The 27,700-nt window shown below is 34.9% G+C and overlaps 1 protein-coding gene across 1 annotated transcript in view; it reads left to right on the top strand.

The window, feature by feature from the left end:
• The window catches only part of LOC137388340 (sushi, von Willebrand factor type A, EGF and pentraxin domain-containing protein 1-like), a 66,084-nt gene that overhangs the window by 13,234 nt on the left and 25,150 nt on the right, over window positions 1-27,700 (top strand). The window contains exons 2-20 of the mRNA XM_068074826.1: window positions 1,477-1,658; window positions 2,622-2,763; window positions 5,350-5,478; window positions 9,046-9,227; window positions 9,939-10,094; window positions 12,707-12,835; window positions 14,202-14,416; window positions 14,829-14,953; window positions 15,778-15,885; window positions 17,268-17,450; window positions 19,301-19,483; window positions 19,597-19,779; window positions 19,893-20,075; window positions 20,189-20,371; window positions 20,485-20,667; window positions 21,232-21,382; window positions 22,261-22,370; window positions 23,995-24,177; window positions 26,185-26,364. Coding sequence (XP_067930927.1) covers window positions 1,477-1,658; window positions 2,622-2,763; window positions 5,350-5,478; window positions 9,046-9,227; window positions 9,939-10,094; window positions 12,707-12,835; window positions 14,202-14,416; window positions 14,829-14,953; window positions 15,778-15,885; window positions 17,268-17,450; window positions 19,301-19,483; window positions 19,597-19,779; window positions 19,893-20,075; window positions 20,189-20,371; window positions 20,485-20,667; window positions 21,232-21,382; window positions 22,261-22,370; window positions 23,995-24,177; window positions 26,185-26,364 — 3,090 coding nt within the window. The remainder of the gene's footprint in view (window positions 1-1,476; window positions 1,659-2,621; window positions 2,764-5,349; window positions 5,479-9,045; window positions 9,228-9,938; window positions 10,095-12,706; window positions 12,836-14,201; window positions 14,417-14,828; window positions 14,954-15,777; window positions 15,886-17,267; window positions 17,451-19,300; window positions 19,484-19,596; window positions 19,780-19,892; window positions 20,076-20,188; window positions 20,372-20,484; window positions 20,668-21,231; window positions 21,383-22,260; window positions 22,371-23,994; window positions 24,178-26,184; window positions 26,365-27,700) is intronic.

Below are 27,700 nucleotides of genomic sequence, written 5' to 3'. Positions count from 1 at the left end.
GTTAGTGGTAGTCATCAAAAACTGATGTTTTTCCTTACATGCCAAAAAGAAAAAAATGAAAAGACAGAAATTGGGAATTATTGGGTGAGTTGAACAGATGTGTTCTAAATGTTAACAACTTAATAATGTTGATGAGGAGTCAATATAGTGAATTGAAGGTTATATTAATCGAAAGATCATAAAAGGAAATATACAACAGCAGATGTAAAATGTTGGTGTCACACTCTGGTGATGTAACATGTTGGTGTCACACTCTGGTGATGTAATATTTTGGTGTCACACTCTGGTGATGTAATATGTTGGTGTGACACTTTGGTTATGTAATATGTTGGTGTCACACTCTGGTGATGTAATATGTTGGTGTCGCACTCTTGTGATGTAATATGTGGGTGTCACACTCTGGTGATGTAATATGTGGTGTCACACTCTGGTGATGTAATATTTTGGTGTCACACTCTGGTGATGTAATATGTTGGTGTCACACTCTGGTGATGTAATATTTTGGTGTCACACTCTGGTGATGTAATATGTTGGTGTGACACTTTGGTTATGTAGTATGTTGGTGTCACACTCTGGTGATGTAATATGTTGGTGTGACACTTTGGTTATGTAGTATGTTGGTGTCACACTCTGGTGATGTAATATGTTGGTGTGACACTTTGGTTATGTAGTATGTTGGTGTCACACTCTGGTGATGTAATATGTTGGTGTGACACTTTGGTTATGTAGTATGTTGGTGTCACACTCTGGTGATGTAATATGTTGGTGTGACACTTTGGTTATGTAGTATGTTGGTGTCACACTCTGGTGATGTAATATGTTGGTGTGACACTTTGGTTATGTAGTATGTTGGTGTCACACTCTGGTGATGTATTGTGTTGGTGTCACACTCTGGTGATGTAATATGTTGGTGTCGCACTCTGGTGATGTAATATTTTAGGGTCACACTCTGGTGATGTAATATGTTGGTGTCGTACTCTGGTGTTGTAATATGTTGGTGTCACACTCTGGTGATGTAATATTTTGGTGTCACACTCTGGAGATGTGATATGTTAAATTTGGAAGGCTAAATATAAATTTTCCGGGCATAACACAAATTCAGAAGTTAGCAATTTTGGGATAAAGCCATATGTTAAAAGATTTTGCGTTGTGATAGTGCACATACTGCCTATCATTTATGATATCTTTCATAATTTTATCACTCATGAACGCTATCATGTGCTTTCTGAGAACCAAATCAATTTCTAAAAATTTACCAAACAAATAACACGATCTGGTTGTTAACTTTTGTGAAAATGTTTCATGAGCAATTGCTGTTTATTAAAAACAGCGTTTTAATTACATTAATTACAATATTCTGAATGTTTAATAGCGGCTCATCTACTTAGTACTCCATATACATGTAGTTTGAGAAGTGCAATGAGCTCTTCATGTTTGTGTTATAAACATTAAAAAATATATTATCATTTATTTTAGCATCAACCTACACCTGCGGCCAATCAGTAACGGGCTTATCTGGAACTTTAATTTCTCCGAATTATCCTGCTGACTACAGAAACAATGAACACTGTGAGACAGAGATTGCTATACCTGGGGCTGTCTATATCACACTTATAGTATATGATATTTCAGTAGAGCTCTGCTGTGACTATCTAAGTGTGAGCCCTTCAATATTGTATATAAACACCAGTTTTTGGTTTTTGCATCAGCTACATGTATGCAAATTATTGGTTAAGTATAAACTTTTGATAAAAGTATATTTCGATCAAAAATAATCTGAAGCTTCAAGTTTTCTTTTGAATAAAAGTTTATTGTTGGTCTTTGCTTTGCTATTATCTATGTTAATTTACTATACTACAAAACCTTCTTAAAATGTCAAATGTTTTTGAAAATATGTTTAAGTTATATCATATGAATTTTAAATCACTTTCAATAGAAATTAGCCACTAATCCTAAAAGAGTTATTCATGTATTTTTAGCATCGTATACAATATAGCAATTATACAATTATAGCGGATATACAAATTGGCATTTTTAAATAAAGTTTTTAAAATTACTAAATTACACAAATATCAAACTAATGGATGATTAACTAATTAGAAAACTATGATCTGAAATTATCAAACTCTAGCATTTACTTTTCAATTAAATCATTGAACACACACAGTAAATTATTACATGAGTATGCAATGTTAAAAAACAATTACTATATTGCAAATGCATGAAAAAGTTGATGAATAAATAATTAGCAAAATATGAGCAGAAATTACCAATTTTAAGCATTTTGTTTTTAATTAAAACATTAAACACACACAGTTAATTATCACAGTAGTTTGTAATATGAATTTGTTATTAGTTTTCAGGTTCTGCATTTATTCAGAAAAACAATAAAGTGATTATAAGGAAGCTAACACAGCTTTAGTTATAACAGGAACTAAAATATTTTATTGATTTGAAAGTGATAAACCATTTGAAAAAAGTCTCTACCATAAATTGCTTAGCAATACAAAAATATGGTTCTTTAGATTTTTTTTATTACCAACAGAGAATAATTTTCAACCTATAAAAACTATTTATAACTAAAAGAGTCAATTGAGAGTAAAGAATAGCATTTTCTTTAGGTGTACACACGGAATGGCACTCTTTTACGACAGTTTACAAGCGAAGGAGTCAAAGTGATGTTTGTATATAAAGATTTTGTAAAGGTTACTTTCACTACAGATGGTTCAAGTGTGAGGAAAGGTTTCAGTATGGACTGGGAAGGTGAGGGATTAAGCTTCGGGGTGAGTTTTCTATTGTAACATTTTTGGTAATTATATAATGCATTGTGTTAAATAACTTTAACTTTAATCTACATGTAGCTAGGAAACATACTTGATTGAGTTGTTATGTATAAGGAATATATTGACATGTCATTTTAAGTCAGGTTTTTAATCTTTAAAATATTCATATTTTTATACCGTCACTTGATTGTAGATAGTTAATTTTTAGTATCAAATGTTTAAACATTGCAGTTGTACATTGCAGTGATAAGTGAGTTTACTTCAAGTGCCTTGATTGGTATTTCAAAAACTTTGTATATTAAATAGGCTAGTTTATAATCAATTTTTCTAGTACTCTGAAAATAAACCAAAGATTTTAAAGTGAGTGTAGCTTGTAACAGCCAAATACTTGTAACAAGGCAATTATGTCTTTAGAGATACTAATAATATAAAGTGTAAAATATGGTTTTGGTTAAGTAATTTTAAGCATATTAAGTTACTGCTGGTTCAACGTTTACAATTTGTAGAGCCGTACAAATATTAAAAAAGTACTCAGCTTAAAATTTGACTTTGCGCAAAAATAACTAAAGCAGTTAACACAGGCTATTTTAAAGGTCCGCTTTTCAGTTTCGCTCGATGCTTTCCTTGGTCTGTTGGTCTGTCTGCTGAGTGTTCAGTTGAAGCCAGAAAATTTTATCAATAAAAATTGTGTCTTTTGCTGGATTTGAGCTTGGCACCTCCAGTACTGCATCATGCAAGCTAACCCCTTAAGCCACAGAGGATACTTGCCATGTGTTGAATTACTTGTTGCCATACACATTATATCGTGAAAATGTGCTTGGAGTTGTGTGTTCACGTAACGTCACTAGCATTCATGGCTAACAACCTTAATGACTCTCAGCTCTTATTATTGTAAGTTTAGCAAATACACTAGCCTAATTTACTCAATTTACCAAATTTGCTCCTGCTTCTATTTTTCGTGAAATTTCTTTAAAGGTAATTACACAAGAACATTGTTTAATCAAGGTTAATTAGCAGTTCAGTGTAAATATATCTTTAGTAACAATGCGTCACAACTCTCACAGCAGTGTACCACGTATCTATATACTAGTACTAGCTGTACTACCCGGCATTGCCCGGGTAATAAAAAGTCATTGAACAGAAAATTGTTTTGTATTTAACATATAACAACATTTGCAATTCTACTTTTCAGATTACATATCATGAGAAAAGTGGTTTGTGTAGTTGAAATAAATTAGGAGAGAAAATTAAAAACATTGTGAAGGTATTCAAAGTAAAGCAACTGTAACTTTCAAACTTCATATTATAAAGAAAACCCTTTATGCAGCTCAAGAAAATTTAAAAAATAGAACAACTGTAAAAAGATTTTATAAATGAAGTTTGTTTTGCTCCAATTACAATAAAAGATGATTTGGTAATGATACACTGAATACCAGTGAAAAAATAAAATAAAAATCTTGAATATGTTGAACTAATAATAAAACTTATTGCGTAGAAGTGTTTGTGTGCCTGTGTGTGTGCCTGTGTGCGTGCCTGTGTGCGTGCCTGTGTGCGTGCCTGTGTGCGTGCCTGTGTGTGTGCCTGTGTGTGTGCCTGTGTGTGTGCCTGTGTGTGTGCCTGTGTGTGTGCCTGTGTGTGTGCCTGTGTGTGTGCCTGTGTGTGTGCCTGTGTGTGTGCCTGTGTGTGTGCCTGTGTTTGTGCGTGTTTGTAAAAAAGGTTAATGTTCTACCAGAAGCTGTCCATCAAATGTTTGAATACAACGATAATGGTACCTCTCAACAATGGTGAAAACGTGAAAATGAGATATCGTACTGTCTTTGTCTGACTGAACGGAGAGAGAATGTTGAAGCTCTTTCTACAAAGATAATACAGCAGTGTACTATATATATATATATATTAAAATATACATATATTAATATATATTAATATTATATTATTTCTTGTTCTGTCTAAAATCATTCTGACTCTAACAATATTCATAGTTGACCAAAATAAATTTAGGTCAACCATAGCCTCTGGTTCAAGTTAATAGCAAGCCCATATACAAATACTTCCTACACAAAGGTACCACAGAGCCATTACAAAAAATCGAAGTGAAATTTCATGTATTACTGTTCGTATTTTGCAACTCACATTTACTTGGTGATAAAAAACATTCTCACTTGTTTCAAATAAAAGCCTAAAAGCTTCATTTGACTATTTTTTAGTTTGTTTTGCAACTAATTTCAACAATATATTAATCTTTTTTCTTCGGCGTGTAAAATTATTTGAGTTGTTTCTGTTAAAGATAGATGTTGAAGGTTTTTGTAATTTTAAAAAACTTAACATGAATGTATCAAATGTGTTACAAAGTACCATTCTATGTCTTGTTAAAATGTCACTTAAATGTCATAATTATTGAAACATAAACACACTTTGTGACTATGTTTCATAAAATTTTATCATCAAGAATATGTGAACTCATGTTATTTTGCTTGTTGTAGAGTTTTGAGAAGATTTTCTTCATTCGTTAAGCTCAGACTGCATACATGAATGATGACAGGTTGCTTTATTTCTTTTCTGTTAGGTGCTTATACCTCCTGCAGACATGCAGCATATGACTGTGACGAAAATGCCATTTGCACGGACTCATATGACTCTAGTAAATGTATATGCAACAGAGATGGTTACGAAATAGATGGAAGAAACTGCACACGTATGTAATATCTCTCAATTTCACTTAACATGTTGGTGTTATTTTATTCTGACTTTGGGGCTTTGATTTGTGCTTTAGTTTTGCATGTGGCAAAATTTTGCAAAAAAGGTGATTTTATTATTATTTTTGTTACGATGGTGTTAACTAAGTTAATAATAAACTGTACCAGAAAGAATTTGTTGAGAACATTGAAATATCAATCCATATTTGTCCGTCAAAGTTAAATTTGATGTGACAGTAGCATACTACAAGGATTTCACAATAGAAAAACTGTTAAGGAGACCAACTGATTTCATTATTTGGTAATTTTCTTATGAAAAGGTTCATAGTCATTCTGCACATATGCATGAATTCTTCTAATATGTTACGTATGTCTAAATTTCTCTGGCAATGAGCTCTGAGACAAATAAAAGGAAACTATAACTATTTCTAGATTAAACACGTAGTAGCCACTTTTGTTTCAAATGGCATTTAATTATGCATAATAAAATATGTTAAATTAAAACCTGCAGACATTTTAGGCACTTCAGTTGGCTTCATTTCACATTACTGTAATGACTCAAACATTTGAGATAAAGGATTTAAAGAAATATTTAAAAAAACTTGGCGAAAAACAAAATTACCTTGAAAGATTTTATTTTAGTGTTAAAATACACTAAATTTGGTGTATTGAAAAAATTAAGTTAAAATGAAAACTAAAAAGGTATCCAAAGGTTCTTTGACCAGGTTTTTGTTTTTCACACCCACTGAAAAGATTTGGTATTCAAAGTAAATCTTTATGAGAAAAGTACATGCAAGTATTTTTATGAAAAACATATTATTAGTGTGCTAAAAGTTATCTTCAAGCTTCTATTTTAACAATATTCTGTATGCTAGTAGAAAACTCTGATACCAGTTTAGCAAAGATTCTGTAAGTTATAAGTATAGTCTTGATGTTTTGCAAATCAATTTTAATGTTGCATTTAAAACTATGCCAAAAAGCATAAACAAAACAGAAACAAACTTTATTTGATAAGTTTTCATGAAATAAAATTTGGGGTTTTTATATATGAAAATATAAAAATATTTGTATACTATTTACCAGCCAAATACCCGGCATTTTGCGGGTATTAAAAACAGCTTATAAAGAGTTGCAGATATTGTAGTTGCCAGCCACTTGCCATTAACCTGGCACATTGCCAATGGTTAGTTTAAGTAAGCTAGTATCCTTTTTGCCAAACTCACTAGAAGGAGCTGTGCGAGTAAGCATAGAATGAGGTTGTGTTCTAGCGCAAGGTGGTACGCATATTTGCATCGACATAGTGACATATATCGCTCGATGAATCCATAAGTCTCATGTAGCTCAGCTGTTTAGCATATCATGTGGAGAATGGGAGGTTCTAAAATCATCTGCTATACAGATTTTCTATTCCAAGATTTTAATAGCTATAGCTGAGCAAACACACACAAACACACACGCACGCACACACCACACACCACACACACACACACACACAGCTTACTTAACCATTTGTTAAACTTGTTAAATTTGTTAACTTAACCTGTTTTGTAACAAATTTGATTCATAGATGTATGATGGATGAGCTTGCTTTGACATAACTGCAAAAAACTATTGATTTAGATTCTAGGTTACAGCAATGCCTATTATTTATGTAAAGTGTACATGTACATGCACAGTGAATCACAATTTACACGAGTGTATTCTCACTACTAATTTGCGCCTACACATTTAGATAGGAACAAACACAAGACTACAAGTATGTAGAAGAGACAAAATTTCAGTGATCTTTGCAAACACTGTTTGCTGGTGAAAAACTAAAGTTACACAAACCTGGTTACTTGAGCTTTTACTTTACTGACTCTTTTGAAATTTATCATTAATTCAGTTTGGGTTGTAAAAGCAGATGATTGCAAGGTAATTAACCTGCAAATTCCATTGTCATCAATCTCAATGTGTTTGTAAACCTAATCAAAAATAAGCTAAATTTCATACTATTTTAAATTTTGAAGTTATTCACACCAAGGTGTAAAAGTAAGAATTACAGCAGCTATATAACTCATCTTGAGAAATCCATGAGTTGTAACAATGCTCTTTCTTTTACTCAGCTATCATATGGTTCAAATTTAATTGATTGAAACTTGCTAATGTTTGTGTAACTTTATTGTTGTTGCTAGTAATCAACAAGTGATGTTTGCTAATACATGCCAAAAAAGAAAAAATGGAAAAACATACAATGTAAATCGAGAAATACTGTGTGATGAACAGATGTGTTCTAAAAGTTAGCAATATAATAACATTGATAAGGTGTCAACATAGTGAATGGAAGGTTGTACTAATCAAAAATTCTCAAATGAAATTTACCATGATGGATGTAATACGTTGGTGTCACACTCTGGTGATGTAATATGTTGGTGTCACACTCTGGTGATGTAATATGTTGGTGTCACACTCTGGTGATGTAATATTTTGGTGTCACACTCTGATGATGTAATATGTTGGTGTCACACTCTGGTGATGTAATATGTTGGTGTCACACTCTGGTGATGCAATATGTTGGTGTCACACTCTGGTGATGTAATATGTTGGTGTCACACTCTGGTGATGTAATATGTTGGTGTCACACTCTGGTCATGTAATATGTTGGTGTCACACTCTGGTGATGTAACATGTTGGTGTCACACTCTGGTGATGTAATATGTTGGTGTCGCACTTTGGTGATGTAATATTTTGGTGTCACACTCTGGTGATGTAATATGTTGGTGTCGCACTCTGGTGATGTAATATGTTGGTGTCGCACTCTGGTGATGTAATATGTTGGTGTCGCACTCTGGTGATGTAATATGTTGGTGTCGCACTTTGGTGATGTAATATGTTGGTGTCGCACTCTGGTGATGTAATATGTTGGTGTCGCACTCTGGTGATGTAATATGTTGGTGTCGCACTCTGGTGATGTAATATGTTGGTGTCACACTTTGGTGATGTAATATGTTGGTGTCACGCTCTGGTGATGTAATATGTTGGTGTCACACTCTGGTGATGTAATATGTTGGTGTCACACTCTGGTGATGTAATATGTTGGTGTCACACTTTGGTGATGTAATATGTTGGTGTCACACTTTGGTGATGTAATATGTTAAATTTGGAAGGATAAATATAGATACTCTGGGCATATTTCATGCATAACTTTGAAACCTGTTACACAGATCCAGAAATTAGCAAAGTTGGGATAAGGCAATATGTTTAAATATTTTGTGATGTGATAGTTCACATAGTGCCTATCATTCATGATATCTTTCATAATATTATCATTCACGAGTGCCAACATGTGCTTTTCTTGAACCAAATCAATTAAGAAAAATTGACTAAACAAATTAAATGGTCTAGTTTTTTACTTCATCAAAAGGTTTCATGAATAATTGCTGCCCTTTTAAAACAACACTTTAGTTACAATAATCTGAATGCTAGACAGCAGCCTACCTGCTTAGTACTCCATACAGTTCGAAAAGTGATATGAGCTTTCATGTTTGCGTTATAAATGTTTAAACATTTTTTACCATCTATTTCAGTATCATCCTACGACTGTGGTCAGCCAGTAACAGGCTTATCTGGAAATTTGACATCCCCAAATTACCCTGATTTCTTCGGAAACAATGAAAACTGTGAGACAGAGATTGTTATACCTGGGGTCGTCAGTATCACACTCAGAGTAGATGAATTTGATGTATCGTACCGCAGTGACTATCTACGTGTGAGTCTTTCAATATTGTATATAAACACCACCTCGGGGTTTTTGTATAAGTTACATGTAAGCAAGTTATTGGTTAAGTATAAACTTTCGATGGGAGCTTATTTCAATCATAAAATATCTACAGCTTTAAAATCTCCTTTGCTCAAAGGTTTATTGCTTGAAATCTTTACTCTGTTGTTTTATGCTAGATGACTACAATACTGAAGCGTCACGGAATGTCAAAAACTTGAGCAGGTATTTTTAGGTTAAATAAGATGCATTTTAAGTCACTTTCCTAAAAAACTAATTATCACTACTAAAACTGTTATACCTGTATTTTTAGCATTAAAATATGTGAATATGTACTGTTAAAAAACATTTGCTATATCACAATTAAAACATTAAACGCATGCAGTGAATTACTACAGCTGTAGTTTGTACTACCTACATGTAGTTGTTATTAGTCTTCAGGCTTTGAATTTATTCAGAAAAACAATAAAATGGTTATAAGGAAGCTAACACTGCTCTCGTTATAACAGGAACTAAATATTTTCACTGAGTTAAAAAGGATAAATCATTTGAAAAAAGTGTCTACACTACAATGAACTCCCTAACAATACAAAATATGGTTCTTTAGACTTGTATGTTTACCAACAGAGAATATTTTCCAACTTATGAGGACTATTTATAACTAAAAGGCCAGTTAAGAGTAAAGAATAGTATTTCCTTTAGGCATATGCACAGAATGGCACTCTGTTACGACAGTTTACAACAGAAGAAACTCTAGTGATAAAAGGAGGGTTTGCAAAGGTTACATTTACTACAAATGGTTCAGGTAGAGGGAGACGTTTCAGACTGCACTGGCAAGGTGAGTCCTTAGACATCAGGGTAAGTTTTCCATTGTAGCATTTTTGTTCATCATATAATGCATTGTATTTGTAGCTTTAAGTTTTAAACTAGCTAGGAAACAGACTTGCTTGAGTTGTTATGCATATGAACTTCTTTGACATGTGGTTTTAAGTCAGGTTCTGATCTTAAAATTGTTCACATTTTATATACATGTACTGTCACTTGAATGTAGAGAGTTGATTTTTGTTACGGGATATTAAAAAACATTGCATTTATAATATTATAAGTCAATGTACTTTCAGTGCCTTGGTTGGTATTTCAAAAGCTCTGTGTATGAAATGAGCTAGTTTATAATTAATTTTTCTAGAACCCTAAAAGTAAACCAAAGATTTTTTAGGAAGTGTAGTTTGTAACAGCCAGACATTTGTAACAAGGCAATTATATCTTTAGAGGTATTGATAATATAAAGTGTAAAATATTACTTTTGGTTAAGTTAGGTTACTTGCTGGTTCAACAGTGACAACTTTTTAGAGGCATACAAATAGTAAAGAAATAATCCGTTTAAATTTTGACGTTGCGCAAAAATAACTAAAGCACTTAAAAAAGGCTATTTTAAAGCTTTGCTTTTCAGCAAATTCTAGCTAATTTTGTATTGTGTTCAGTTTCCCAATCTGCATATATACAACTTTATATATATATATATATATATATATATATATATATATATATATATATATATATATATATATATATATATATATATATAAATTTTGGTGAATGGCATTCGTATGTCTGTTGAGTGTTCGGTTATAGCAACCAAGTTTTATGAATGAAAATGTGTCTTGTGCTGGATTTAAGCCTGGCACCTCCAATTCTGGGTCATGCAAGCAAACCCATTAAATCACACAGGATACTTGCCATTATTTGGAATAATCTTGGCCATGAATATTATACCGGTTAAAACATGCATACAGGCATTGTGTGTTTGTGTAAAATCACCAGAGCTAGCTTCACAGGTTAAAGATGTGATTGGGTCAAAACCATCGATCAAATGAAATTAAAACTGATATAAGGCTAAAACATCAGCTACAATTTGATGTCATTTTTGTCTTTGTAGACTAACCATGTGCAGAGATATAAACGTTTGATTGAGGCTATCTTTTTAAATGCTCCGATTTGATCGGGCGCTTCATAACGAGTGACGAGTGACATTTGTAAAAAGAGTCCACAAGCGATAAATATAAGATCTCTTCTTTAGCCAATCCATCAGCACAAAATTTTTATATAGGTCATATTAAATGTTGTTGCTTGCAAAACGCGTTGTCTGCGATTTCGAATTCTCGTTGTTAGGGATTTTGCTCAATTACTAGTTGGTTGCAGGCATTGACTAGTGGTAGATTGTAGTAACTACGTGCACCGACATCGATATTTAATTTACTGAAATAATTGACATTGTTAATTTACTGAATTACTCTCTCGACACGTTTTATTGACAAACAACAGAGTTGTAACAGTGTTCAGCAAAAGGTACTCAAAGTTTTCTGAGCATCAGGTGATTAAAGATTGGGTTAGACAGGTGATGGTTAGAGCTGACAGGCGTCAGCAGCGTTATGCTGCAGAGAAAAATAGGAGAATGATGGGAAATTTATCTTTAACTATGAGTACCCTTTTCATATATTCTAAACTAATGGTAATAATCCTAGTACTCATGAATACGTCTACTAATAAGTGAACTTTAATTATAATTTTTTGCTATCACAAAACATCGTTTCATAACTTTTTAATTGTTTCACAACTTTTTATCGTTTCACCTAATTATAACATTTTCTTAAAAGATTTTTTGACATTTTCAGCTAGTAAATTAGATTTGTGATTAGAATTTATGTTCATTTTTCACTTGTAGAAAATGAGGAAAATCGATTGATCAATGCTCATTTTTAGCTCTCAGAAACAAAGCTTCAAATTGTTGGCTTGGAGTATTTATGCTTTTGTTGAAAATTTATCCATTTTAAAATTTTCTCTCACAGGCTATCTAACTCTCAAACCTTTCAGTAGATACGTGTTAGAACGACATATATATATGAATGACATTTGTTACATTTGTTTTATGGTTACATAATGTTTATGTGGTTCATTAGCCGAGCAGTCGTGTCAGTCTGGAAACTGCCATAAATGGGGAAGAGACCCTTGAATGTGTGCTGGACAGACCATAATACGTTTTCTTTGAGTTTGCTGCAGTAGATTAATTTTCCTATTATGTGGGCTAAAACTATGTGAGCGGTCACAACTTGGATGGGTGTTTTTAATGGAAATTTTATGCTGCAATGAAAACTTTTCTGTCTTGTAAAAATTATATAATAAAACAATATGGTTAAAAACAATGCAAAAAATGACTTGCAGAACTTATTGAATACATCAAAATGAATATAAAGTTGATGTTATTAAATTGTCATATAAATATTGCAATTATTGATAGATGAAAACACTTTATGCCCATGTTCGACGGAATTTTATCAGCAAGAATATGTGAACTCATGTTAATTTGGTAGTTATAGAAGTGCTAGAACAAAATCATGATTGTTAACTGTAGAACTTGCTCCATTCGTTAAGCTCAGACTGCAATCATTCATTGTTTTATTTCTTTTCTGTAGGTAACTATAAACCCTGCAGACACGCATCATATGACTGTGATGAAAACACAATTTGCACTGACCCATTGGACTCCAGCAAATGTATATGCAACGGCATTGGTTATGGAATTAATGGGAGAAACTGCACATGTATGTAATATCTCTCACTTTTATTTAGTATGCTAGCGTTATCTTATTCTGACTTTGAGGTTTTGATTTGTGCTTTGGTTTTGCATGTAGCAAAAATGCAGAGAAAATTATTTTCCCATTACCAAACACATGTGAAGTGATTGTTTGGGAGCTTTATGATAAATGCATATGCGCACACAAAATATATATTTTAGTATATATATATTTTAATATATATATATTTTAGTATATATATATATTTTAGTGTATACATGTATATATACACAGGACAGATAGCTCAGTTGGTAAGGTATTGGGGCCGTGATCATTAGGTCCTCGGTTCAAACCCCAACAACTGCACTTTTCTGGTGGTCCTTAGAAAAGACCCTTGCTTGTATAACGCCTACAACCACTATGATGAGTGCAATAACCAAAGCCATGCCGGCTCGGACTTCGCCCGGTCAAACAAAGTTCGCGCTGCCTGTAGCTGAACCAGGACAAGGCAGTGAAAAATGGGCTACTGGTTCAAAACGGATGAAATGGACTCGGACTGACTCGGACTCATGCAGTGCTACTTTATGAGTGAACCTCAAAAGTGGGGCTACATGGGAAGGATGCGTCAACTGTGGATAAACATGCGCCCTGAATTGCCGCTAAGCAACTTGTAGCTCAGAGGAGTAACATAATCAAGCGAATCTACCTCATATCGGAACTTGAGGTAGATGAAATTAGGGAACAGTTCACCCAAGTAACCTCAACAAACGAGGAGTGCATATCAACACACACTGTCACGCATACACGATCATGTGTTGACTCAAGGGTTGAAAAACACATGCACTTGGACCTTGACCCAAGGGTGAGAGAGCTTGCGGAAAATATCATCAACAAGATGTCAGGTGCTAATGATTATGGAAGCAGGGTACCACTACGAAGAGTTAAAAAGGCCATACCTAAGAAGCTGTTAGAAGACTTTAACTTGGCACTGGAGTCGATCTCAACTGGATCATTCAGTGAGACTAATGCCTTAATCTACAGTACAGCAACCGTCATCTTGGAGGAGATGGATATTAAGCCTCTGCCAACAAGGCTTCAAGCCATTCTATCCTGGCAGCTGAGGCTACAAAATAAGATCAAGGACTTGCGCAAGAAAGTTAGTAGGCTCAGTGAGAGATCTAACCACAATTTGGAGCGTCCAAAAAGGGAAGCCACAATAGAAGCTCTAGAATCTGCTAAACAGCAGCTAGTAGCACTTTCGGCATGACTGAAGAGGTACACCAAAGAGCGGCATAACAAGAGAATGAACAAACTGTTCATCAAACTGTTCATCAATAATCCATCTAGAGTGTATTCCCAGTTCAAAGGTGAACTGCAGAGGCCAATGTCTTAGCCTCCCCGATCTAGCTCTTCAAAGTTCTGGAAGGACATCTGGGAGAAGGAGACTACTCGTAACACCACTGCAAATTGGCTGAAGAGGCTTAAAGAGAGCCATCAACACACTGTGGCTCAGCAAGGACTCACCATCAGCAAAAAGGACATCAAGTACAAAGTGCAGCGTATGAAGAACTGGGCAGCACCTGGCCATGACATGATTCAAGCCTTCTGGTTGAAGAAATTAACATCACTTCACGCTAGAATGGCTAAGCAGATGGAATGCCTAATAGAACAAGGTGACCATCCAGAATGGCTGACCAAAGGACGAACTGTACTTCTGATAAAAGATCCAAAGCAGGGGCCGATTCCCAAAAAACTATCGACCAATAACGTGCTTGCCTACCACTTGGAAACTGCTCTCAGGAATAGTTGCAGACAAACTGGAAGAGCACATGAGTCACTATATGACCAGTTCTCAGAAAGGAATTGGGCGCAACACCCGAGGAGCCAAACATCAGTTACTGGTGGATCGGATGGTCTGTCAAGACAGCAGGAGAAGGCAAACCAATCTTGCCATGGCTTGGACTGACTACAAAAAGGCCTATGACTCAATTCCTCATAGTTGGATACTTGAATGCTTCAGTATGTACAATGTTCACTCTGCTCTTGTGGCATTCATCAAGATGTCAATGACCAAATGGAAGAAGGAACTGGAGGATAATGGCAAAAAGCTGGCGAGCGTCAAAATTAAGCGAGGCATCTATCAAGGTGACTCCTTATCACCGCTGCTCTTCTGCATATGCCTAAACCCTCTAAGCAATATGCTGGAGGAGACTCAATATGGGTACCAGTTTAAGAGTGGCACCAAGATAAACCACCTCTTCTACATGGATGACATCAAGTTGTACGCTAACAAAGAAAGGGACATTGATTCGCTAATACACCTCACTCAGGTATACAGCAAGGACATCGGAATGACCTTTGGTATTGAGAAATATGGAAGGCTAATTCTTAAAAAAGACCATTCTATGCTCACAGATGGCCTAAGAATGCCAAATGGTACCATCAAAGATATAGAAGAAGGGTACAAGTACTTGGGGATTATGCAAAGCAACCTCAACCACGAAGCCGAGGTACGTCACAAAGCCATTACCGAATACAAGAAACGCCTTCGGCAGGTCTTACGGAGCCAGCTCAATGCCAAAAACCAAGTCATGGCAATAAATACCTACGCACTGTCAGTAATAAGATATCTAGCAGGCATAATAAAGTGGACTGAGGAAGCCATCAAAGAAACAGATATAGCAACTCGTAAACTGCTGACCATGCATGGAGCACTCCACCCAAAATCTGATACTACTAGATTAGATCTTGATAGGAAAGATGGCGGTAGGAGACTCAAAAGTGTACAGCAGACAGTGTAAGAGGAGGAGCAAAGCATCAAAGCATGTGCAGCTTCCAGGGCTATTTTAGATAAGTTGCTAGCTGAATTTCAATCGGCTGCTCTTACAATGGACCTACGCCCTGAAGATGAGCAAATTGACTGGCACACGAAACCTCTTCATGGTGATTACCACCAACAAATATTTAAGGTTGGAGATCTTCACCAGACATATATGTGGCTGAACAAAGGAAACCTAACGGCCAATACAGAGTCGCTAATCATGGCAGCCCAGGAGTAAGTGCTCCCAATAAGGCAGGTGAGTCCAGGTGCAGTTGTCCCAATAAGGCAACTCCAAACAAAAATGTATCACACTAGAGACGATCTTAGATGCAGACTGTGCAAAGATGCACCTGAGACCATCCAACACATCATCAGTGGATGCAAGCAGCTAGCAGGAAACGCATACACTGAGCGGCATAATCATGTCTCAGGTGTTGTGTATAGAAGTCTATGTGATGGGTATGGCCTTAATAAACCACAACACTGGTGGGAAGCTCCTGGTAAGGTCAATAAAAATGACCGCGCTAAGATCCTCTTGGACTTCTACATCCGAACTGACAAGCATGCCCTAGCAAACCAACCAGATATAGTGGTGGTAGACAAGGAGAACAAGAGGGCTACTATAATAGATATAGCAGTACCCAATGACTATGATATAGCCAGCAAAGAAAAAGTAAAGGTAAAGAAAAATCTCCCTCTTGGAGAAGAGATTGAAAAATGCTGGAATGTAAGAACAACTGTAATCCCAGTAGTCATTGGGGCACTGGGTGCAATAACACCGGCGCCTAAAATGTGGCTTGCCCAAATACCAACAACAATCAACTCAGGTGAGTTGCAGAAAAGTGCGCTATTGGGAACAGCTAAGATCTTGAGGCGAGTGCTCAAACTCCCAGGTCTCTGGTAGGAGACCCAAGTTAGAGCAGAATTTATCACCCATACTGGGTGAGGAAACTATTTTTTCTTATTTTATATATATAATCTATGGTAGCTGCAATGGTAGCTGTAATGTACTGGGTGTTATTATGTACAACAAACAGCAATAATGAAAGGACAAGGTTGTATGTTTTATAAATTTTTTATATATTTCAATATGGATTTATATTTCCATGTTCAAAGCAAATTCTTTCTAGTATGATTTACTATTAATTTAGCTAACACCATCTGTAAAACAGGGAAATTTCTAGTAGTATTATTTTTGTTACGATGGTGTTAGCTAAGTTAATAGTGAACCATGCCAGAAATAATTTGTTGAGAACATGAAAATATAAATCCGTATTTGTCCATCAAAATCGAAGTTGATGCGACAACAGCATACTACAAGGATTTCACAATCAAAAAATTGTTTAAGAGACTAACTGACTTCATTCTTTCGTCACTTTCCTATGAAGAGTTTCATAGTCATTCTGCGCATTTGCTTGCAAGTACTACCACTGGTGACTAGTAACCCATATTTTTGTTATTATAGTACTGTAGCCAACTATAATTGATTTAACTAAAAATATAATTTATTGTAAACTATTAGTACCTGCATATTTGCAAAATATTTTATAATCTTACATGGAGGTATGTATTTGAGATGAGTAAAATGGCAATTTAGTCTTCTCTATTAAATAACTAAACTGATGAAACCTGTTTTAGGGGTGTCCTGTGGTCCTCCACCGCTTATTGAAAAATCAGATGCTCAGTTCACAGTTATAACAGGGACTAAGTATATGGATACAGCAAACTATACTTGTCTTCCTGAATATGAAATTGGAGCTGGAAGGAACACTATCACTTGTCAAAGCAATAGTTCATGGACAATTCCACCAACATGTGATGGTAAGACAAATTAATTTTTTCTATAAAATAAGTAATAGTTTCTTTCATCGATGTGGTAGAACACGAGGTTCTCTGTAGTTGGCAGTGCCTATAATTTTGTTTGATTTGGTAATCTACTAGCTAGTACAGCAGTTAGCCATTATAAAAAATGATACTAAATCTTTGCAACTCAATGCAAGAATTATTATCATGACAAAGACTAGACAAGGCTTTATATTAATAACCTGTGCATGTAACTTCATACTTAAACAATGAATATAAACATTCAGAGTATCTACTTACAAATATGAGTGTGTTATGTGCTGCAGTACTCTCAGTTGCATCTTAGTACACAAATAGTTTATTCACCAATAGTTAGTCATTTCAAGCTGGTCTGTGGTTATTAACAAATTAAAGTACCAACAATTTTTCAAACAATCCTCCGACTTGTGACGGTGAGGCAACTGTTTTTTCTATAACATAAGCAGGAGGTTTGTAATTGTGGTGGTAAAACAAAAGGTTCTCTAAAATTAGTAGCAGCTATAACTTTAGCCTAGATAGTAATCTCTTAAGTAAAACAGCGGTAGCTCAATTTCTTCAACTCATTGTAATAAATCTTATTATGTAAATGACCACCCTACTTTATATATAAATAATCTGTGCATATAATTTCATACCTAAACAATGAATATAAACATTCAGAGTATCTACTTACAAATATGTGTGTGTTATGTGCTGCAGTACTCTCAGTTGGAACTTATTAGACCAATAGTTTACTTACCAATGGTCAGACAATTCAAACTGGTTTGTAGTTAGCACTGAATTATTACTGTATTAACCGTTTTTAAAGTTTTACAGCGTAATTATTGATTTTATTCATAGGTTGTCTCTCATTTACATTTGATCAACATGTACTTATGACCTGTGATTTGTGACTTGCTGTTTATGACCGTTAGTTAGTTATGTTAGTTATAACATTCTACATATGACTTACTATACAATGTGTTTCTTGGGTTTTCTACAGATAGCTGGCTACTAAAGACCTGCTGATCATAACCTGCTGCCTGTAACCTGTTACCTATGACTAACTACAATTTACTTAATGCTTATAACCTACTACCTATGACCTAATAGTTCTGGCGTGCTACTTATGACCTTCGATCTATGAACTGCTACATATGATGCACATTTACGACAAACATACACACGAATACCCACACACACCAACCCGTGTGCGCACATGCATGCAAAATAAAATAATGCATTATTCCAGAAGAGAATTCTTGTGATGACCATATAAATTATTAAAATTGGCATTTTGTGTTTGGTCCATCTCTTGTTGTGTAGGTTTACTGCTATTTTATTACTTATAAATCTAATAATAATAAATCTAATAACTCCTTATATATAATAACATGTAATTTTGATTGGCAATGGTTGTTTGAAGTTGACTTTTACTGGAATTTGTCTCATAAAAAGTGGTGGCCGTACGAGCCGAGGAGGGTTTTTTAAGCTTGAAACTTGGTGTTAAATCTTTAACTTATTTGTCAGAATCTAAAGTACACTGCTAATGGTATGAGGAAATTGATGGCACAATGATAATAGTTAATATGTTGTTGAAATAGTTATAGTTAGATACAAATAGAAATAGCCGACTATTGATTGAACTAAAAATATAATTTTGTGTAAACTATAAATACCTACAGGTTTGCATAATACGTTTTAAACTTACATGTAAATATGTATTTGGGATGAGTGTAATGGCAATGAATTCATCAAACATTTTACTAGTGAGATATGTACTATTGGCTAACATATCGATATTAGAAATCTTCTCTATTTACTAACTATAATGGTCAAACGCGTTTTAGGGATATCCTGTGGTCCTCCACCACTTATTGAGAAATCAGATGCTCAGGCCACAGTTATAACAGGGACTAAGTATATGGATACAGCCAACTATACTTGTCTTCCTGGTTATGAGTTTAGAGATGGAAGGAACACTATCATCTGTCAAAGCAATCGGTCATGGACAAGTTCTCCAACATGTGATGGTAAGACAACTTATTCTCTTTTATAAAACAAGTGTACATGAAAGTTTTAGAAATAGTATTTTAGTAATGGAAATATTCTCTTTCAACTGAATAACATGATGAAACCTGTTTAGGGGTATCCTGTGGCCCTCCACCACTTATTGAGAAATCAGATGCTCAGGCCTCAGTTATAACAGGGACTAAGTATATGGATACAGCCAACTATACTTGTCTTCCTGGTTATGAGTTTAGAGATGGAAGGAACACTATCATCTGTCAAAACAATCGGTCATGGACGAGTTCTCCAACATGTGATGGTAAGACAACTTATTCTCTTTTATAAAATAAGTTTACGTGAATGTATTAGAAATAGTATTATATTATTGGAAATATTCTCTTTTAAATGGATAACATGATGAAACCTGTTTAGGGGTATCCTGTGGCCCTCCACCACTTATTGAGAAATCAGATGCTCAGGCCACAGTTATAACAGGAACTAAGTATATGGATACAGCCAACTATACTTGTCTTCCTGGTTATGAGTTTAGAGATGGAAGGAACACTATCATCTGTCAAAGCAATCGGTCATCGACAAGTTCTCCAACATGTGATGGTAAGACAACTTATTCTCTTTTATAAAACAAGTGTACATGAAAGTTTTAGAAATAGTATTTTAGTAATGGAAATATTCTCTTTCAACTGAATAACATGATGAAACCTGTTTAGGGGTATCCTGTGGCCCTCCACCACTTATTGAGAAATCAGATGCTCAGGCCTCAGTTATAACAGGGACTAAGTATATGGATACAGCCAACTATACTTGTCTTCCTGGTTATGAGTTTAGAGATGGAAGGAACACTATCATCTGTCAAAACAATCGGTCATGGACGAGTTCTCCAACATGTGATGGTAAGACAACTTATTCTCTTTTATAAAATAAGTTTACGTGAATGTATTAGAAATAGTATTATATTATTGGAAATATTCTCTTTTAAATGGATAACATGATGAAACCTGTTTAGGGGTATCCTGTGGCCCTCCACCACTTATTGAGAAATCAGATGCTCAGGCCACAGTTATAACAGGAACTAAGTATATGGATACAGCCAACTATACTTGTTTTCCTGGTTATGAGTTTAGAGATCGAAGGGACACTATCACCTGTAAAAGCAATCGGTCATGGACAAATCCTTCAACATGTGATGGTAAGACAACTTATTCTTTTTTATAGAATAAGTTGTCCATAAGTTAAGACCACAAGCTGGTCTGTGGTTAGCAATGAATTATTACTGTATCAACCATTTTTAAAGTTTTACAGTGTAATTAATGATTTAATTCGCAAGTTTTCACTCATTTACATTTGATCAACATGTACTTGTGACCTGCTTTTTATGACCTGTTAGTTATAACTTTTTACTTGTGACTTACTATACAATGTGATTCCTGGAGTCTTCTACAAATATTATGCTACCAAAGACCTGCTGCTCATAACCTGCTGCCTGTAACCTGTTACCTATGACTAACTACAATTTACTTAATGCTTATAACCTACTACCTATGACCTAATAGTTCTGGTGTGCTACTTATTACATTCCACCTATACTCATACCTATGATGCACTATTTTGGACAAACACGTGTACATTCACATGTGCAAACACATGTGTTTGCACATGTGTGTGCACACACATGTTTAGCTATTAATTCAAAATGATTTGTTTTAGTGATAAACAAGCTGATTATAGGTATGCGATTTGGTTTAAGTTGTAGACTGCGGAAATGCGCCTGAAGTAGAAAATGGACAACCACTGAATCGCTATGGCAACACAACATTTGGGTCCATCATTGCCTATATGTGCATTACTCCAGAATACCAAATGCTTGGCTCTGAGCTTGTACGATGTACTGAGGATGGATCATGGTCAGCCCTACCACATTGCTACAGTAAGAACTGCCTTCATGTTCTGTCTATGATAATATTTTACTTCGATGTGTTTTTTTAAATTAACATACTGAAAAATCTGGAATACATGTTAACCTGGCATATAAGTTGGTGTCTAAAGTATGGTTTGAAAATTCTGGTTTAGACATGTACTTGTCATATAAACCAGCTTAATTTGTTGGTTCAAATCATTGCACGCATGCATCATTGCATCTATTGCACGCAGTAGATAAGAAAGGTGCTCGGTAACATCAACCCAGCAAAGCTAGCTCAGTCTTTCTGCATGATTGTTCTCTGTCGCATATATTGATTTCATGTATTTATATATATCGGGAATATGTATTATTGGTGTTAACACACTCGGTGTATGTATTCTTGCATTCTTTGTGGAGATTAAAGTAAATTGGCAGTTTCCTTAGTTTACAGTCAAAACTGCTATCAGCAAAAATATCCATAACTTTTAGTGCCATTGGTAATACGTACAACAGGTAACAAAAGAATGAAAAGCGACAGCCTTAGGAAAAACAACAAGTCATGAAAAACAATACTTCACCATTATATTGGCCCACTTAACCAATAGGAGAAAACTGCAACCTTTGACAATTTGGAAATTTTTAACAGAAAATCCATGATACAACACAAATGTCTGTCAGGATTTGTGATTCATGTACGAGAATATGACTGGATAGACAATAATATAAGTGTCAAAGGAATTACCAAATTGTTGGCTTAATGGGAGATACTACAAAAACCTTCAACTTTAAAAAAATACATCATTTCAGAAGAGAGTTTTTGCGATTACCATTGGAATGGTTAAGAACGGGACTTTGTGTGTTGGTCCATCTCTTGTTCTGTAGGATTAGGGCAGTATCCACCTGTTTGAAAATGGTACTGCAGGGAGAGTCCAAGAGGGATACCGAGCGCCCTCTTGGAGGGGGAGGGGGTCCAGGGGTTCTCCTCCGGGAAAGTTTTTAGTATAACTAGTCAAAATGGTGCAAATCAAGCACACTTGGCTCCTGATGGGGCACATGTTCTAACAGAAAATTTGACATTATAATCCAGTTTTCTAAATATAAAACTGTTTATTGAGATTGTCTTTAACACACTTATTAAAAATATAATGTGAATGAGAGCTGCTAAAGGGGTTGGCCACAGCTAGCATAATGTAGAATTATCACCGGGTACAATGATGAATGGTGTAGGAGAGGAGTAGTCTCCTATGAAATAATTTAATTAAATAATATTGTAGAGTTAAAAAGTAAAACTAATAGAGCACCATGTTAAAAATAATGTACTTATACTATAGTCTATAGTACTGAGCAAGTAGTAGTAGTAGATTTAAGTTTGAGCTATGCATGTTACATGCATAGCTCAAACTTAATTTATTTCTATGAACAAAATCTTCTGTACATAAGCATTCATTTACATACCTACTACTACAAAAAATACAACCATTTACAATTGTCTCTGTATGAAATGCGTGGAAGCATTCCTTTCGGTAGAGTCCAACGCTATAACGTTGCCGTGCGAGCTACCACAACGATAGTTTTTCTCTGTAAATTCCAAGTATTATAAAAGTCTAAAAAGTTTACATCACTTCCATCATCTGAATTATTGTTATTCTTATCACACCAAAAATCACTTACAATCGGAGAATCAAATAATATTTTATTTTATCGTTTTGAAAGTCGAGCCGATGTTGACTGGTATTTCTAGCTTTTATTCCTTTCCAAGAAGGCGCGATTTCATTAGCACAAAGCAACGCCTGTTGGATAATCGTTTCATATCTCAATTTATCGACTAATATCTTGTTGATGATATTTAAAACTTACTAGCATTCATACCCTTTGTTTAACGTTACGAGACGGCAGCTTTATACTTGCAGCTTTATGAAAGCGACGTAAATGCCGTTTCCCCGCCCAACTGATAAATGACAGTTTGGCCATTTCCCCAGCCAAAGTGTTAAAATCAAGCAAAATGAAGTGAATTCCGGGATTTTGAGCCTCAAAAAATGGTACTGCCATGGCAGTAGCTGCAGTATAGGAGGATACGGCCCTGTGTAGGATTACTGGTATTTTACTACTTATGTATCTAATAATAATAAATAGATCTAATAAATTCTTATACGTAACATCATGTAATTTTGATTTGCAATGGTTGTTTGTAGATTAATTTTACTAGAATTTGTGTCTTTGAAAGGTGATTGTCGTGCAAGCCGAGGATGGATTTTTAAGCTTGAAGTTTGGTTTCAAGTCATTAACTTATTTGTCAGATTCTAGAGTACGATGTTATTAATAAACTGATAGCACGATAAAACACTTGATATTTTGTTGAAATAGGCCTACAATGTTGTAGTCAGACAGAAATAAAGATAGCCGAATATGTATTGAATTAAAAATATAATTTTGTGTAAACTACATGTACATATTTGCATAATGTTTTTTATTCTTACATGAAGATATGTATTTGTGATGAGTTTAATGGCAATGAGTTCATCAAAAATTTCCCTAGTGGGATATGTACCATTTTCTAACATATTAATATTAAAATTCTTCTCTATTAAATAATCAAAATGGTGAAACCTGTTTTAGACATATCCTGTAGTCTCCCACCACTTATTGAGAAATCAGATCCTTTGGCCACAGTTATAACAGGGACTAAGTATATGGATACAGCTAACTATACTTGTCTTCCTGGATATGAGATTAGAGGTGGAAGAAACACTATCACCTGTCAAAGCAATAGTTCATGGACAAATCCACCAACATGTGATGGTAAGACAATTTCATTTCTTCTATAAAATTAATAAACGTTTTTTTCATCGATCTGGTAAAACACGAGGTTTGTTGTAATTAGTAGTACCTATGATGTTTTGTCCATTTGGTGATCTATTAACTAGGACAGTAGTTAGGCATCATCAAAATGATACTCGATCTCTGCAACTCATCGTAATAATTACTCATGTAAAAAAATAAAAAATATTATATATTAATAATCTGTGCATATAGATTCATACTTAAATGATGAATTCAAACATTCAGAATAACTACCTGCAAATACTTGTGTGTTATGTGCTGCAGTACTCTCAGTTGCAGTTTATTACACAACTAGTTTACTTACCAATAGTCAGCCATTTCAAGCTGGTTTGTGGTTATTAACTAACTAAAGTATCAACAACTTTTTGAAGTTTTACAGTGAAATCATTGATTAAACGCATACATTTTTTTATTTACATTTAATCTACATGTAAATTTTACTCTGTGCTTTGACGTATTTATTGTACCGTTTGGTACTTTGTGTATATATATATATATATATATATATATAGATTTGATGAATATTCTCAGTAGTACCATTATCGCATTTTATCTTGTATTTTAATTCTTCTAAAGTCTCATTGCCAAAATTGAATACTCGTTTTTAATCATTTTATTTTATACGTGGTGGTTCTCTTTTTTTACTTTCTACCATTGCCTTTTGTGGGTGGGCTAAAACAGGCCCTTTTTTAGACGTTCTTTTATAAATAATATTCAAATTTATACAGCAAAATAAAGTAGAAAATGAGCTATCCAATGGTATAAAGGATTTTGAAAGCAGACCAACGGCTGCCGAGTTACGGACGTTTGCAGATCGCCTATTATAAGTCTCTATACTAGTAACTCATGGGTAGCCACGTTGTGTACTTGTTACTAACCAGAAACGCCCCCTATATTTCCTGTTTGAGTATTAGCTATATCTTGTTTTAAGCATTTTGTTGATTGGCTGTTTTCAGAAATACTGGAATTGATTAGTCAATGCTGCATCTGGTTTTTGTTTTCTCATTGGGTATCGTTTGATGATGCAGTCCAGCCAATCAGAGTAAAATGAGAAGTATATAAGCAGCTGCTCTGGTATAATAGAATCAGAATATGTGTGAACCTCATACAATTCCCAAAACTCTCCCTATTTAGTAGGTTTGATTAAATTGGCTTTGCACTGTTCCATGCACATGGTCTAGAGTTGAACCGAATATGGCCTCTAAATTATTTATAGAATCAAGTTAGTAAAAGTACTAGCCAGAATCTAGGCTGTACTCTTGCAATAGAAATAACCCGATGAGCAGTGGACGGATTGTCTACCTCAACACTAAGTTAGTTTTATTGATCCGTGGGCGGGCACTCCCCACTTATTGATTGGCAAACCGTGACTGGACAGGCCCATTTGCAATAGAACTTAGTGTTGGACCGTGGCTGGAGTAGCTCATGTGGTAACCAGTATAGTGGGCAAAATCTAGGTCCTTGCATGTAGGCAAAACTCTGGCAAGACTGGATCGGTCTACCAAGAGACTGCGGTTAAGTGAACAAGATACAAAGTTACCTATTTAGCTTTAGACCAAGGCTATGCTCAAATTTTTACAGACATTCTACTTGTTGCGATTGAGCCTGTAACCCATAAAATTATGGCCTACTATAGTTTTTTACCAATAGTCTGCTACCTAAGATCTGCTGCTCATAACGTGCTGCCTGTAACTTGTTGCCCATGACTAACTACATTGGGATGATGGTTATAACCTACTTCCTATGACCTAATAGTTCTGGTGCGCTACTTATGCCATTCAATCTATGAACTGCTACCTATATATGATGCACTATTTTTTCACATACAAACCAACATGTTTGCGCACATGCATGCACACACGCTTTTGCATTCACATGCACACTGACACACATTTTTGACCATCAATTCAAAATGATTTGTTTTAGCAATAACAAGTTGATTATAAGTATTTGGTTTGGTTGCAGCCGTCGACTGTGGGAAACTACCAAAAGTAGAAAATGGACTGCCACTTAACCATTATGGTGACACAACATTTGAGTCGATCGTTACCTATACATGCATTGGTCCAGAATACCAAATGCTTGGCTCTGAGCTTGTACGATGTACAGAGGATGGATCATGGTCAGCCCTACCACTTTGCTACAGTAAGACCTGTCTCCATATTCTTTCCATAAGAATATGTTACGTCGATATTCTTTTATTAAACTAACATACTGAAAAATCTTGCATACAAGTCTACCTGGGGCATAAGTTGAGGTCTAGAGTAGGGTTTAAAATTTCTGGTTTTGACATGTACCTGCCATATAAGCTAGCTTCATTTTCTTTCTCAAATCATTTGAATGTTGATAGATCAGTTGACATCAGATGCAGCGATGAGTAGTTCAAAAAAAAAATTTTGCAACTGCAGAGCGTGATGTCCAGGGCCGGCAAGGCCAATTTAGCCATTGATGCCACAGCATGGCCAAATATTATTATCACACTAGGAGACACTGCCACTGGTGAGCTGGCTCGACACACCGAGCTACAAAAAAAATTCTAGGAAGCAATAAAAAAAAGGCGGAGCCGATGCTTCTACTGCGTGTGATGATCTCCTACTGCGTTCGGAGCCTATCCCACACAGTAAGAGCCTGCCACAGAAAAATCCCCATGCGCTTCTGTGACATCGGCAATATGTACAACAGCTGATAAGAGAACGAGAAACGACAATTTCAGAAAAAGACAAGTCGTGAAAAACAGTGCTTCACCATTGTATTGGCCTACCTAACCAATTGCACGAAGCTGCAATTGTTAATAATATGTACAATTTTAACCAAAAATTTGTGGCACAACATATATTTCTGCCAGAACTAGTGATTCATGTTCAAGAAAATGACTGGATAGACAATAGTAGATCTGTCAAATGGATTACTAAAGTGTTGGCTTTTTGGCAGATACTACAAAAAGCATCAACTTTGAAAAAAATACATTTTTCCAGAAGAGAATCTTTGCAATGACAAGTTGAATGTTTAAGAATGAGACGTTGCGGTTGGTTCATTTCTCGTTGTGTAGGACTGGTGGTATTTTACTGTATTATAAACAAATCCCTATATATCATATTATGTAATATTGATTTGCAATGCTTGCTGGAAGTTGAATTTTACCAGAATTTGTGTCATAAAAATGTGATTGTCAGAAAAAACTGAGTGTGGATTTTTAAGCAGGAAGTTTTATGTCAAATCTTCAACTTATCTCTCAGAATCTAAAGTACACTGTTATTAAAAAAACTGAAGCCGCGTTGATAACACTCGATACATTGTTCAAATAGGTATGCAATGTTTTTGTCAGATACAAACTGATAGTTTGCCCAAAGTTAACAAAAAAAGTAAACTTACTAGTTCTAGTAATAAAATGTAATGAACTTTTATCGTTTCAATAATGTGTATATGATTCATCAATGTTCTGTACTGTGAAATAGGTGAAGTGGATATTTCATTAAATATT

This window comes from Watersipora subatra, chromosome 2 (genome assembly GCF_963576615.1).
Source record: "Watersipora subatra chromosome 2, tzWatSuba1.1, whole genome shotgun sequence".
Classification (NCBI taxonomy): domain Eukaryota; kingdom Metazoa; phylum Bryozoa; class Gymnolaemata; order Cheilostomatida; family Watersiporidae; genus Watersipora; species Watersipora subatra.
This window is presented reverse-complemented; position numbering and strand designations above follow the sequence as displayed.